Source organism: Mangifera indica, chromosome 8 (genome assembly GCF_011075055.1).
Source record: "Mangifera indica cultivar Alphonso chromosome 8, CATAS_Mindica_2.1, whole genome shotgun sequence".
NCBI lineage: Eukaryota > Viridiplantae > Streptophyta > Magnoliopsida > Sapindales > Anacardiaceae > Mangifera > Mangifera indica.
Window position 1 is genome coordinate 5,593,073 of NC_058144.1, and position 12,921 is coordinate 5,605,993.

At 34.8% G+C, this 12,921-nt stretch overlaps 2 protein-coding genes across 7 annotated transcripts; both read right to left on the reverse strand.

The window, feature by feature from the left end:
- Positions 1–98: 98 nt before the first annotated feature.
- On the reverse strand, positions 99–1,560 carry LOC123223089 (probable aspartic proteinase GIP2). The gene has a single exon (XM_044646155.1). It carries the CDS (start codon positions 1,549–1,551, stop codon positions 280–282), a length of 1,272 nt encoding a protein of 423 aa, XP_044502090.1. The 5' UTR covers positions 1,552–1,560; the 3' UTR covers positions 99–279.
- Positions 1,561–2,602: 1,042 nt separating this feature from the next.
- LOC123224102 (WD repeat-containing protein 70) lies at positions 2,603–6,952 on the reverse strand. Of its 6 annotated transcripts, none has more exons than XR_006503900.1 (10): positions 6,437–6,952; positions 6,096–6,308; positions 5,795–5,995; positions 5,064–5,171; positions 4,713–4,850; positions 4,351–4,602; positions 3,836–4,156; positions 3,554–3,731; positions 3,319–3,404; positions 2,603–2,890 (listed from the first exon to the last, which is right to left on the reverse strand). XR_006503900.1 is itself a non-coding variant. In XM_044647630.1 (9 exons), the coding sequence occupies exons 1-8, from the start codon at positions 6,902–6,904 to the stop codon at positions 3,564–3,566; spliced, it is 1,869 nt and encodes a 622-aa protein (XP_044503565.1). In that variant the 5' UTR covers positions 6,905–6,952; the 3' UTR covers positions 2,603–2,890; positions 3,554–3,563. The 6 variants fall into 6 exon arrangements, 2 of the variants coding, with proteins under 2 accessions (XP_044503565.1, XP_044503566.1); XR_006503901.1 differs by having other exon boundaries at positions 2,603–2,905; XM_044647630.1 differs by lacking the exon at positions 3,319–3,404.
- Between the last annotated feature and the right edge of the window lie 5,969 nt (positions 6,953–12,921).

Consider the following 12,921-nt stretch of genomic DNA (forward strand, 5'->3'; position numbering starts at 1 on the left):
TAAGCACGAATACTTGGGTTTAATTCGTGCTTAATTACTCGTACCTCTGAGTACTTAATCCTCTCTGCTTATAAATGTTAAAAGCAAGCAAATTAAAATTACAACCAAAACGGCGCAAGTATGACACTTGACCATGGTGGATTTATGACCATTTATTTAAGGAAAAAATATATCTTAAATACAAGCAGGATATCATCTTTATTTTATAAAAAGAAAAAAACAAAAAAAAAAACTGACAGACAAATTCAAAAGTACAATAAATATGGAGTCCTGCATTCATTAATTGGATGTAAAGTTGAAGTTGGAGCACGTGGTCCGTCGGAACAGTAAGGAAGAACTAAATCCAAGTCTGGAAGTGGCTATATCAAACTGTAGAAGATTGTCTTCCACTTGATGTGCTCCTATAACAATGGAAGTTCTAGGGTTTATCCCTCCATCCACAAACCCTAGGCACAATACGTCTTTGCTCGCCTCCACCATTGAATTTGCTCCAAAAATACTCCAGTACACGCTTTTACTTTGCAAAACAAGATCGATTTGAGGTACAGCGGCACCAACACGCGTACTGCCAATGCCTTTCGAGCTAAAACACGCTCCAAAAGGCGCAACAGGCGTCACTCTGGTGACGTTTGCCATCTCTTTGACAAAAGCTGAAACAAAAGCATTGTAAATTGAAGTTTCCATGACTGTGTATGGATTAACGGTGCTTATCTTTGTTCCACCAAACCCTTCACTGTCGATGGTTAGCAATGTTGAATTCAATGGGACAGTTTTTCCGTTAACTTTAATGGAGGTTACACCGATGAAGTATTCCACTGAAGGGTCGCCGAGAAAGTAACCGGTGGCGGTGCTGACAGGGTTGATGTAAAGCGGGGTGTAAGTAAGAGACTTAGATACATCAATGTTCGGAAGAAAAACATAAGGTCCATCTCCGAAAAAAATGACACCATTAGAACTTGATGAGGAGCTCAGGCAAATGGCGAATTTTCTATCAAAGCTAAAAGTAGCAGCGAATTGTGAAGGAAGTCCAATTTTGCTTCTTCCAAGACCGGCAACACCGGTTACCCCACTAGCCAGGCCTTCTAAGAGAAAAGTTGCACCACAAACGAAGATGAGATTGGGCACAGAAACGACCTTGCCAGGATTAAATCCATTGGTGGATTGAAGAGACACAATATCTTGCCCTAAATCACCATGTGTGCCGACACGTGTGACAGGATTATCAGGGCCAAGACCACATATGTTACCTCCGCAAGCATGAGTGCCAGCAAGAGAGCACTGAGCTGAACCACAGCGGGCGGGCTTATATGAAGATGACACAAAATCTTTTTCGCAATCAACCCAAAGAAAATTACCTCCGAGATCAACCAGTAATTTTACGGGGACCAAGGGGGTCCGTTGGTTAATGTGGGTAACGTACTGAAGAGTGGCGGTATCTTTGGAGACTGGAAGAACAAGGGCTTTGGGACGAAAAGAACTTTGGGCTATGGCGGAAGATGAAAAGATAAGAAGAGAACATATAATAAGAAGAAAATTGGAGGTTAGAGCCATTTGGAATGTATTGATGAGAATAGGCTTTGTGTGAGTTGATATTTATAGGATTTTGGGGGCGTTATCGTTTCAGGCAAGTGGTTTGTTCGCTGGGTTGCGGCGGGATTAAACGAGTCAAAGACGGCAGCTAGGCCAACCCAACTGTGCTACGATTTTGACTGCGGCGTGCACGGGGATTCTTCCCTCCCTGGCAAACAGAATATAAATTTAAATTTTTTTATTAATATATCAAAAGTAAATTCTTTATTTCAGTGATTATAAAATTAATGACTGAATTTAAGATTCATCCCATTTAATATAATTAGTTCAATCATAATATAACAATCTAATTTAAATAATATTTTCGTTTAAAAAAAAAAAATAGTCACCAATGTTTTAAAATTCTAACAAGGATTTATCTTGATTATTTCATATCCGAATAATTACTTGTTAAATAAATTTATAAATAATTTTATTTTAATAATTATTAAATATAAAATATGAATTACAATCAATCAAAATTAAATTTGGGTTGACATGCAATCAATCGAAATTAAATTTGGGTTGACATTCAGGCATGTCAACCCTCCTTTGTGAGGAGCCAAGTTTAAAATTTTTCCTTGCTTCTAAAAATTTTACACAAATATTAAAATAGTGGTTGCGAGCGATAAGTTGGTAGTTGTATTGTGCACCAAAGCAATTTTGGCAACTTGCATGTGGTATTAGTTGTCATATTTGAATTTAATATATCGGTATATTGCTTTTTTATTTTAATAATAATATATGATTTCAATTATGATTTTTAGAGCAGCGAGGAATTATAATCCATACACTAAATTTATTTGTGAAAAGAATAAAAGCTAACACAAACAATTTATTTTCTTGGTTTATTTGAAGAAAAATCCAAAAATAATTACAAAGTCATTTTGTGATAAACCACACAAATAACCCATTTATTATAAATAAATTTATTTTCTTTTTAATTATAATTTGTGTCAAGAGCATATACATAAAAGATTAATACTATAAATACAAATTAATTACATGCATTTATTGATACGTAAAAGATCTCTTACGTGTGAACTGACATCAAGTGTCATAAATGAAAATGCATTGACACCCAGTGTTTAGATTTCATATACAAAAAAGATTTTAACCTATATGATCTCTTTAACCTGCTGTTTCAAACTGATCATAATGTTCAACAATATCTAATCAATGACATAATACAATGTATTAGTGTACATCAATCCCCTTAGAACAATAAAATATAGGACAAGGACGTGTTAGCATTGTTTATGGCTTTAGATGCGCAGAAATTCCAACTGCAAATTACATCCATATGCAAGCTTCCTCATTACTGTCAAACAATCAACTTCAGTAGTAAATTCAAAATGCGTTAATCCATTTAATTGTGAAGAGAAAAACAAACAAACATGTTAATACTTAACTCTAATCATCCAAATTAATACTAATAACAATTCACAAAGGCAAACAACACGAAAATGCACATGAAGAACTCATTCATCTCATCACCACAAAATTTCTCGTCTGATTGGTATGGCAGACCATAAAATTCAAGAGAGCATGCAGTTTTAGTGCATTTTCAACTCATCTTAGTTTGAGTATAATTATCAAATTTCCCAATAAATGAACTTTCTTTCAGAATATCTATCATTGAAAAGTCTACATTAAGTGGACCAGGAGAAGTAAAAATGTATATCAGATCTGGGCTATAAAGTTCACTTAAATCCACAACAACAGATCAAGTTGACTGTGTTATAATACCTTCAGTATAACGATGCCCAGTTCAATGTATTTCTTTAGTGCTCATTCAAATCGTGGTGATTTTAAGGTAACATACCTAAAACCAGCTGCATATAAGTGCAATAACACAAATACAAGGCATTCAATAAATTGAACGGTAAAATGACTGAAGGCTCCTAAATATTATCCCATCACTGATTAGCAAATGAAAACCAAAAGCAAAGAACAAAAAGAAAGAGTGGCACAAGTACACTACCACAACTGAATCATTTCTCATCGTCCTCAGAATCAGACTTTGCAAAAACTGGTTCAGGCTGGGTTGCTGCATATGCTGGAGCAATGAATTTAGGATCTTTTGCTGCAGCATCAGCATACTTTAGTATAGCTTCTCTGGGATCCTCCTCCATCCATGTCTCCTTGATCATTCCCCCTTGCTGCAAGAGAACTCCATATGTTAGCAACTCCCACTTACTTCATTTGCATAACATAAAAGATTGAAGAAAAAGAAACAAGAACGCTGATGAGGAAAACATCATACCTTCATAAGGTACTGGGTCAATAAGCTTCCCTTAGTTGCACCAACTCTTCCACCATGCCCAGGTCCTGTAATGGGAAGCTCAGGCTTATGGGACTTAAGAGGGTCTTTCAGTGTTTTCTCTCGTTGACGCTTACGACTTGGCTGATCTCTGAATAAGGGCAATGCATGTGGATTGTGAATCACAGGTTGTACCTCAAAATCATCAACAGATTTTTTCCTTGGTGCTCGTGCAACACAGACAAGAGCTCCTCGCTCACTAAGGGTGGGATCATATAATATGTGAGTTCCTCCTACATGCTTATCTCCAGCTGTTGCAAAGACCTTTAAGCAAAGAAAGGCAGTTTCAATCTAAGCAAAAATTTTCATTTAGCACACTGTGGAAGTCTCTAAGTGTGTGCTTCAAAGACAATCAAAAGAGGGATTCTTCAACAAAGTAGTTTGAATTCAAGGATAAAATAAAAAGAAAATAGAAAAAACAGAAAAAGATATGAGAGCAAAATATTGTATGGTATTACCTGATTCAGCTTTGGGTGCCAAGTACATTGCACTACACTACAAGTCGGCGATATTCCAACTCTTGAAACAAGTTCAAGTTTTGCTCGATCAAAGAAACAAAGCAATCCTCCAACTGTGCTCTCCCTTTCAACAGATGTTCCAGTCAAGATAAGTTGTTCATCAGGACTAAATGCTATATTTGTTTGGGCATAGTGATTAGGAAGATCCTCAAACACCTTCAGAGACTTTTTCATTTGGCGCAAATCCCAAACCTAACTCAGATTTCATAAATTTTATTCAGAAAAGTTTAACACATATTCAGCATGAACAGATATACACAGAGGAAAAAGAACACTGATGTCCTGAACACATAAATCACTACCTTCAATGAACCATCAAAGCTTCTGGACAGTAGAATTTGCCCGTCACTAGAAAACTTAAGCCCAGTTATATCATCAGAATGAGCCTTCTCAACATATACGTCTGGCCTGCTTCCCCATCCAGGCTTAAGGTTCCATAGCTGCAAGAGTAAAACAGCCAAAGCATAGATAAGAACATTGATGCAAAGCAAATGAGACACAATGCAAAGAACAAGAAGTTGAAAGCAGCACAAAATATTTAGAAATTCTAGCACAAAAAGAAGAAAAAAAATCAGAGAAAGCCTAGAGCTTATCTAGCTTAGCCTACAGTCTATCAACAAATCAAAGTGATATCCAACATAACAAGCATTTACCTGTAAAGAACCATCTCCTACACCACCTGCAATGCATTTTCCTTCACGATCCCAAGCACATGTGGTAACCGGAACTCTTCCAGGTCTTGCAAGCTTTGGTTTGATAACCTATCCGATCAGGTGAAATTTTCCACATTAGTTTGCAGCTGTTTCTTTCGTTACTAAATTTAATGAAAATCTTGCCAACAGTATAGGCACCCTAAGAATGAGCATGCAAACATAAAATGATCTGAAATCCAAGAGCCTTTAAAGACACTTATAGCATGCAGCATCACCCCATACTCGAGCAGAAAATAAAAAATCCCAGAAACCTCAATAAACATGCACAGATAAATATAATAATATATATTTTCGAGGCCTTATATTCCAAATCACTCTCCATAAAATCACAAATCATTCTCAATGAAATCTTTTTAAGAAAAGCTTGGAACTGGACCAAGTAAACCTGGTTAGTTACAGTAAAACATCATTGGAAGCATGTGGCCTGCTCTGCCAGATATGTTTTAAATTCATAAACTCCAAACTTATCTGAAGCATTTGAAGAATAAAAATTGGAAAAAGAAAAATTTAGATTAATTGATCAAGCAAAGTTGACTATATAAGAAGATCAGTGTGAGACGAAAGTTCCTCTTCATTTCTTGCCGGCTATTAAGGATTTTCAATTTTGCATCATCAAAATAAGGAATGCTTGACTAAATGCTGCAATGATAGAAGAATAGATCGCAGCTGACCTGCTTCTGACATTTGAAATCATTCACGTCCCATAGACGAAGAGATCCATCCTCCGATGATGTCAAAATCGTCTCTCTATTTTTAGGGTGCCACTCCCCAGATGTTAATCCGCAAATGTGTCCCTTGGTGTTTTTGAGATCACGAATATACATATCACCCTTAACACACTCACCTAGGGTAAGTCCATCTCGGTCATAAATCTGAAATGAAAAGTAAAACCAGTGACTGATGATCACATATACCCACAGATTACAACCAAATAATAGCAAAAGAAAAAAGAGGACGATTATGTACAAGTACCTTAGCTTGAGCAGAGCCAGTTACACAGAGGAAACGGTCCGAAGTAGGACTCCAACTTAAGTTACGCACTTGATGGCCTTCAAATGGCTCAAGTTGTCTAAAGGATTGTAAACGGGAATTCATTCCTTGAAAGTCATACATTCGCACCGTATAGTCATAACTACCGGAGAGAACTCTAGACCCAGAGTGATCAACTGCAAGAGCCGAAACAATCTGACAAAACACCCGACAATAAATTAATGTCTTTAAAAGCAAAACCTAATTACACTTCACGAGAAAAAGCTCACAGATTTAAAACAGAAAGAACAATTTAAACACGGATTAGGATACAAAAATAGCACCTTAGTATGACCCTTGAGAACAATCTCGTTACTCATCGGAATCCGATATCGATTCTCCTCTTCCTCCCCCTGTTCATCGTCCGTCTCTGCTGCCACGGGCGGCCGCGGTGGCCCAATCATCTCATCTCCCTCATCATCCTCAGTTTCCGCAGGCTGGGGAGGCCGTGGGGGGCCAATCATCACGTCACCGTCATCTTCCTCCTGTATCGGTGGCTCAGGAGGCGGTGCAGGCCCCACTTTTGTCGCGTCGGAAGGTTTAGGTTTTCGGAGAGAGTCAAGCCAAGCTCGGGAGGAGGATGAGAGAGACGGCAAGTCATTACTCTTGGAGGTTGCAGCGGGAGGTTGCGGTTCGATTCGGCGGGTGGAGTCGTGAACTTTTTCGAGAGAGGTATGGAGTTTCGATTGTTTGCCAAAGGAGAGCGGGAATTGGGCTCTAATGCCGTCGTATATCTCTGCTTCGTCGTCCATTTTGAGTTGGGCTGTGATGTTGATGAGAGGTGATTTTTTTCAATTCAAGGACAATTTATACACCATGCTTGGCCCCCGTCGGAGTTAATTACGTCGAAGGAGCGACGATGAGATGGGACATGGGCTGGGTTGTTGGGCTTTGACTAATAGTGGCCCATTAGATAGAAGCTCCGATTTATAAGGGTAATTAATTAAAATAAGCAAAATTTTAAGCGTTTATACGTTTTTAGACCACCCTAAACAAGTTTTATCAAAATAAGTAAACCGTATTTTTTTTACCCTTTTTACCCTTATGTTAAAAAACCTAGTAAAAATATTTTTTCTGAGAATGTGCGTCGGTTTATGGTAGTTACAATGGTGGGTAGGGATTTTACACTAAACCCTAAATATGTCGAATTATGTATATGGATATTTTTGAATGTTTCGAATGCTTAAAATGATGTAGTTTCAATGTTAATGGATGTCTGGAAGTGTAGCCGTTGAGAGACAAAAACGCACAAATTTACAGTGTCACGCAAACTGCGCAAATTTACAGTGTTACGCAAACTGCGCAAATCGCGCAAACACTGTTTACACCGCGCAAACCTGTTCACATCGCGCAATCATTGTTTACATCGCGCAAAAGTAGATATTATAGTCTGTAAACAGTATTTTTTGCGCGATTTTGCAAGCAGTTTGCGTGATATAAACAGTATTTGCGCAGTTTGCGTGACACTGTTCATAGTTTGCGTGACACTGTTCACAGTTTGCATGACACTGTTCACTTTTTGCGTTTTTGTCTCTCAACGGCTACACTTCTAGACATCCATTAATATCGAAACTACATCATTTTAAGCATTCGAAATATTCAAAAACATCCATATACATTCGACATATTTACGGTTTCACTGTAAAATCCCTAGCTTCCATCGTAACCGTCGTAAACCGACGTATATTCTCAGAAAAAATATTTTTACTTGGTTTTTCAACATAAGGGTAAAAAGGGTAAAAAAAATACGGTTTGCTTATTTTGATAAAATTTTTCTAGGGTGGCCTAAAAACGTATAAACGCTTAATTTTTTGCCTATTTTAATTAATTACCCTTTTTTATATCTGAAAAATATTTATAGATAATAAAAAGGAATTTTTGGGCTCAGAAAGGCAAGTGATATGGATACAGACGGGTTGACCTAGAGCGGGCCAAAGTGGAATCCATTCCGATTATGTTGGGCTGAATAAATTTTCGTTCTGGTTAAGACTAGAAGGTTTAGGTTCTGTTGAGCTAAGCGGGCTAAGTACTACATATGAGCATGACTCTTGCTATCTGGTTTATTCCCTTCTCTCAACTTGGAAAATTATAATGCAAATGCAACTCGGTTACAAAAGAGACTAAGATAAGAACAATCTTTAGAATAGTACTACAAATTTGAAATTTGTATCCCGAATTTAGCAGCTAAAGAAAGTTACATAATTTGGATGTACCATTGTAGTAATAAATAGGCCAAAGGCCCAAGTACATATCCGTACCCAACGTTTATTACTTTTATAAATTGGTGTTTGTTAAATATTAAAAATTTAAACTTTCATTCATGAATTTTTAAAATTAATAGAATTAGTTAGTTTCAAGAATAAAATTATTATTTAATTAATAATATATTAAAAATAATAAAACCTCATTTGTTTTTTTTGTTCAGAAAACTAATAATTTTTCTCATAATTAAATTTTAAAATGTTACATTTTTCTTTTTTCTCCCTCACTTCTTTAGCATTGTCTCTAACCCTTTGTCCCGTTTGTGATGAAGTCGGCCTAGAACGGAGACGAGAGAAATTGGATGGGAAAGAGAAGTCGAGAGGGAGAGAAAATGTAGTTAGAGACGACAAAGTTCGTTGAAAAGTGGTGAGAGAAAAAAAAATCTAGGGGAGAATGTAACTTTTTAAAATTATTAGAAGTGTATTGTTAGTTTTTAAAACTACGGAAAGAAAATAAAATAAAATTTTAGTTAAATATTTTTTTTTAAATAACGATTTTATCTTTAAATTTAATAGAAAAAATTAATAAAAAAATAAATATTTAAACTTTTAAAACCTTACGGATAAAAGTTTAAACATAGAATAAACTTTGGGTAAGAATAACTCTTTCAGCCTAATAAATAATAATACTCAGATTCCAATTGATATTTTCTCCTTCTCCAAACTTCTAGTTGGTATAAAACAAGGCACGAATAAAAATATGCAAAAGCAGTGATATATGCGCCTGCTGCCCCATCTGATCTCATACATACTTGCTGCTGAAAACATTTGTTCTTGTGTCAAAGATATCCGGCTTCATACTTGCGAGCATTCTGGATTGTTTTCGGCATATTCATAAACTGAAGCTTTCTTTACTTGATATCCGCATCAGTTTATCTTTGAGAAAGGCTTCAATATATCTATAATGAACCGAACCGAATGAAAAATTGTAGTTGCTACTTCTGTTGTTTTATAGGAACGGATACCTTTTGATGCTTTCATGGCCATGATGGTAGAATCTGCATATTACACAAAGGAATATGTCGAAGAGTGCTGCTAGCATTCTTATTGCAGAAGTTTTTAATTATAGGCTGGAATAAAAAGCCTATTGTAACCTTTCGACCCACCAAGAGATTTTGTTTGTGACATAATTTGGCCTAAAAGCTCTCCTCTGTTCTGTTATTTGTCGAAAAAACAAAACAAGTTTCAAGCTCAAAAATCAGATCAAGCTGAAACACGTCAAATTGTTTGTTCTTGTTTGACCACAAACATAAACAATAATGTCAAAAAGGAAACTTCAGAAAGAAGGTGATCCATGATGGTTAATATCTGTCCATTAGAACAAATGATCGGCGACAAATGTGGGGAATCATTTTCCAAACTCTTAGTGAAAAAAATAGTTTTTGTAGTCAGCTGCTGTTTTCAACTTCTAACTAAGGAGAGAATTGGATTCAAATTCTTCATCGGGGCTGTTAAAATCCACCGAATCTTCATGTCATTTTCGTGAACAATGAGTTCATCTAGAACAGGGGAAGAGCCTTTTTGATGTTTTGCAGCTTTGAAACATTTTAACGGCTTTGAAAACTTCTAACATTGTTGAATTTAGATGAATATTATAACTTTTAGAAAAAAAATTAATGGTTGACCAAAAGGGTTAAAGAGAGCCTGTTGACTCATTGGATTTGAAAAATTAGTAGTTATCCCCTTAGATTTAAAAAATTAATAATTTAACATCTTTTAGGTTTGAAAATTTATATTAAAAAATATCAAAATAATATTCTTTATATTTTAATTTTTATTCAATTTTGATTATTTTATACTGTATCCCTGGATTTGTTGTTACAGTAATGTAAGATAAAGATTGAAGATAAGACGACTGTAAACATATATAATTTTTTGAAGAATCTAATTCTCTTCGACAGTGTTAGAGAGAAGAACTTCAATAGCAGTAAAAGGATTTATTCAAATTCAACCGTGGCTTTATTTTAGCCACTTGCAATTAAAAAAAATTCTCATTGATCATCATTTACCCAGTTACTTTCAAATTTTGATAAAGTTTTTCAGCCAAGTTGCCATGGGTTAGAATTTCAACTTGGAATCTTCGATCAGATATTTTTGAAAGAAATCACGTAAAGCTCCTCCACAAATGGTGGACTGTGGAGAGCTGGAAATTAATAATAATCAGCTAGTCATTATTATTCTCAAGGCATTTTTGCAACAATACCATGGCATTGGCGGTGCCTTCATCTATAAGACTTCTTACAGTTCCGATGATATTAAGATTTTATTTTATCAAATATAATAGTATTTATTTAATAAAATACATTATTGATAATTCAATGTTATGAATGTAATTATATTTATATGAATTATAGTTTGATGTTTAATTATTTTAAGATAATTATTAATAACTTACGGTAACCTTCATCTTCATTACCCAATTGTGCAAACGGGTCGAATATATCTTTGTCTAGCCCCAGCAAGAATCACTCTCCAGGGCCTCTATTTCATTTACCAAACTTTCTCTCCTTGTTGGTTTGACAGTTGGATATTATTAACTACCAGAATTTCCATGATTCCGCATTCAACTACCGAATTGTCTAACCTCATTAGTAATCTATAAGTCACAGGAGGTTTAAATCCTTACTCTCTTATGTCTTGAACTACACCTTAGAGGTGATATATATGTGTTTTTGTCTTCGGATACATGCATGCGAAGAAGACGAGAATAAGGTTGAAGAAGTTCGCATGCAAAGCACGGTCCTTTTTGCAGGCTGGTGGGCAAATTAAATTATACAAAACCTCCAAATATTTTGAATTTCGGTGCAAGTATTAGGTGAAGAATGGTCGTTTATTCTCTGCGCCAGCTAGCTGTTTAAACTATCAACTTTTACCTAATATTTTTCAACTATAATCTTCTACAGCAGGAACTTTGCACTTAACATGCCCTCATCGTCCTTTTGCTTTTTAGGTTAGCCCATTTTAGGTTTTCTTTCAGTGTTAGGCATATATGCATTTTAATAAGAGCTGTCCAGCTGACAAAAAGTTCTCCATTGAAGAGAAATAATAGTAAGAAACAATGAATCAAAGGCACTTTACCCACAAGTGGTGCTTCAATTCAGCCAAGCATATCCCACCTCAATCTTAATTTATAAAGTAATTTAAAGAGGTAGGATCTTTTTAGTTAAAGAATTTAGCTGCCTACCCTTAAGTGTGACTTCATGGCAAACAGGCTTCAGACAAAGATAAATGTCTTATTATTATTATATATATAAATATACAATGCATAAAGAATCTAATTTCTTTCTTGTCATATTGTCTGTGTTTTGTTAGGTCAGGGAAGTTTAAAGGTTAAAAAAAATATATAATATGCAGGGAATAATATATAGAAATTATCTTCATTATAGTGCGAATTCTATTTAGATAAGCATCTTTCTTTCTTTTGTACGAAGATCTTATGATATGATATTTTTATGAGTCAAAATCCTTATTCTTATCTTAAATTTAGTTTATTTTTAAATTTTTATTTACTAAATTTTTATTAAAATATTATATTAAATTTTAAAAAAAATATTACTTAATTAATAATATTAAAAAATATATAAATTTATTTTTCTTTTTAATTTAAAAAGATATTAACTTTTTATGATTAAATTTTGAAAAATTCTGATTCTTCTCTAATGTTAATCGATAATGTTGCAAAATGGATACTTGAGAGTCAGGTAAATTTAGCCGTGGAGGAAGTTTCTAGTAATGCCGACATGTGAGGCTCAGCGGCCAAGTTTGGGCCGTCCAACCGGTGGGGCACGTCTGTCCAGCCTAGACTGAGGGTAGGTGGGTGTTGTCCTTTATAATCCGAGCCCAAAACGCAAGGTTGACTAAAGTCGTTACATCAGAATCAATCAAATTTTCGAAATCTAAAAGTAAACAGTTGGTTTATGTGAACAATAAATTGATCGACGCCCTCAAGACTAAACTGTTTCACCCGTGGTCAGCCCAAGGGATGCCTTTAATTAAACTCCGTTATTTTTTTTGCCAAGTGTTGACGAATATCATATACACTTCTACGGCAAACAGTTAAACAAATCAAAAAATGACACGTGGTAATAATACATAAATGAGAGAACGAAACCCAATTCAAGGTTGGCGAATCCACAATAGTGCTGAATTTCCATTGCCATCGATGCATGAGTATTAAACTCATGAATTAGTTAATATAATAGGTGTAAATCTGATTGTTATATTTTGAGATTTATTTATTTAATTAAATTGGATTGAAATAATATATTATTATATAATTATATATAATTTTATTTTTAATTTAAAATTATTTAATTATATAATAAAATATCATTTAAATATATAATTTGATAATTAAAACTGATTATACATGATACATGTTACACAAAACCAACCCTTTTCTCCAACAAACCAACCAAAGTTTTAGGTCATCTTTTTCACGTAAAACAGCCAAACAGAGTGATAATGTTCAACATAAAAACAAATGCCAAAGGGAAAAGGACTATTTC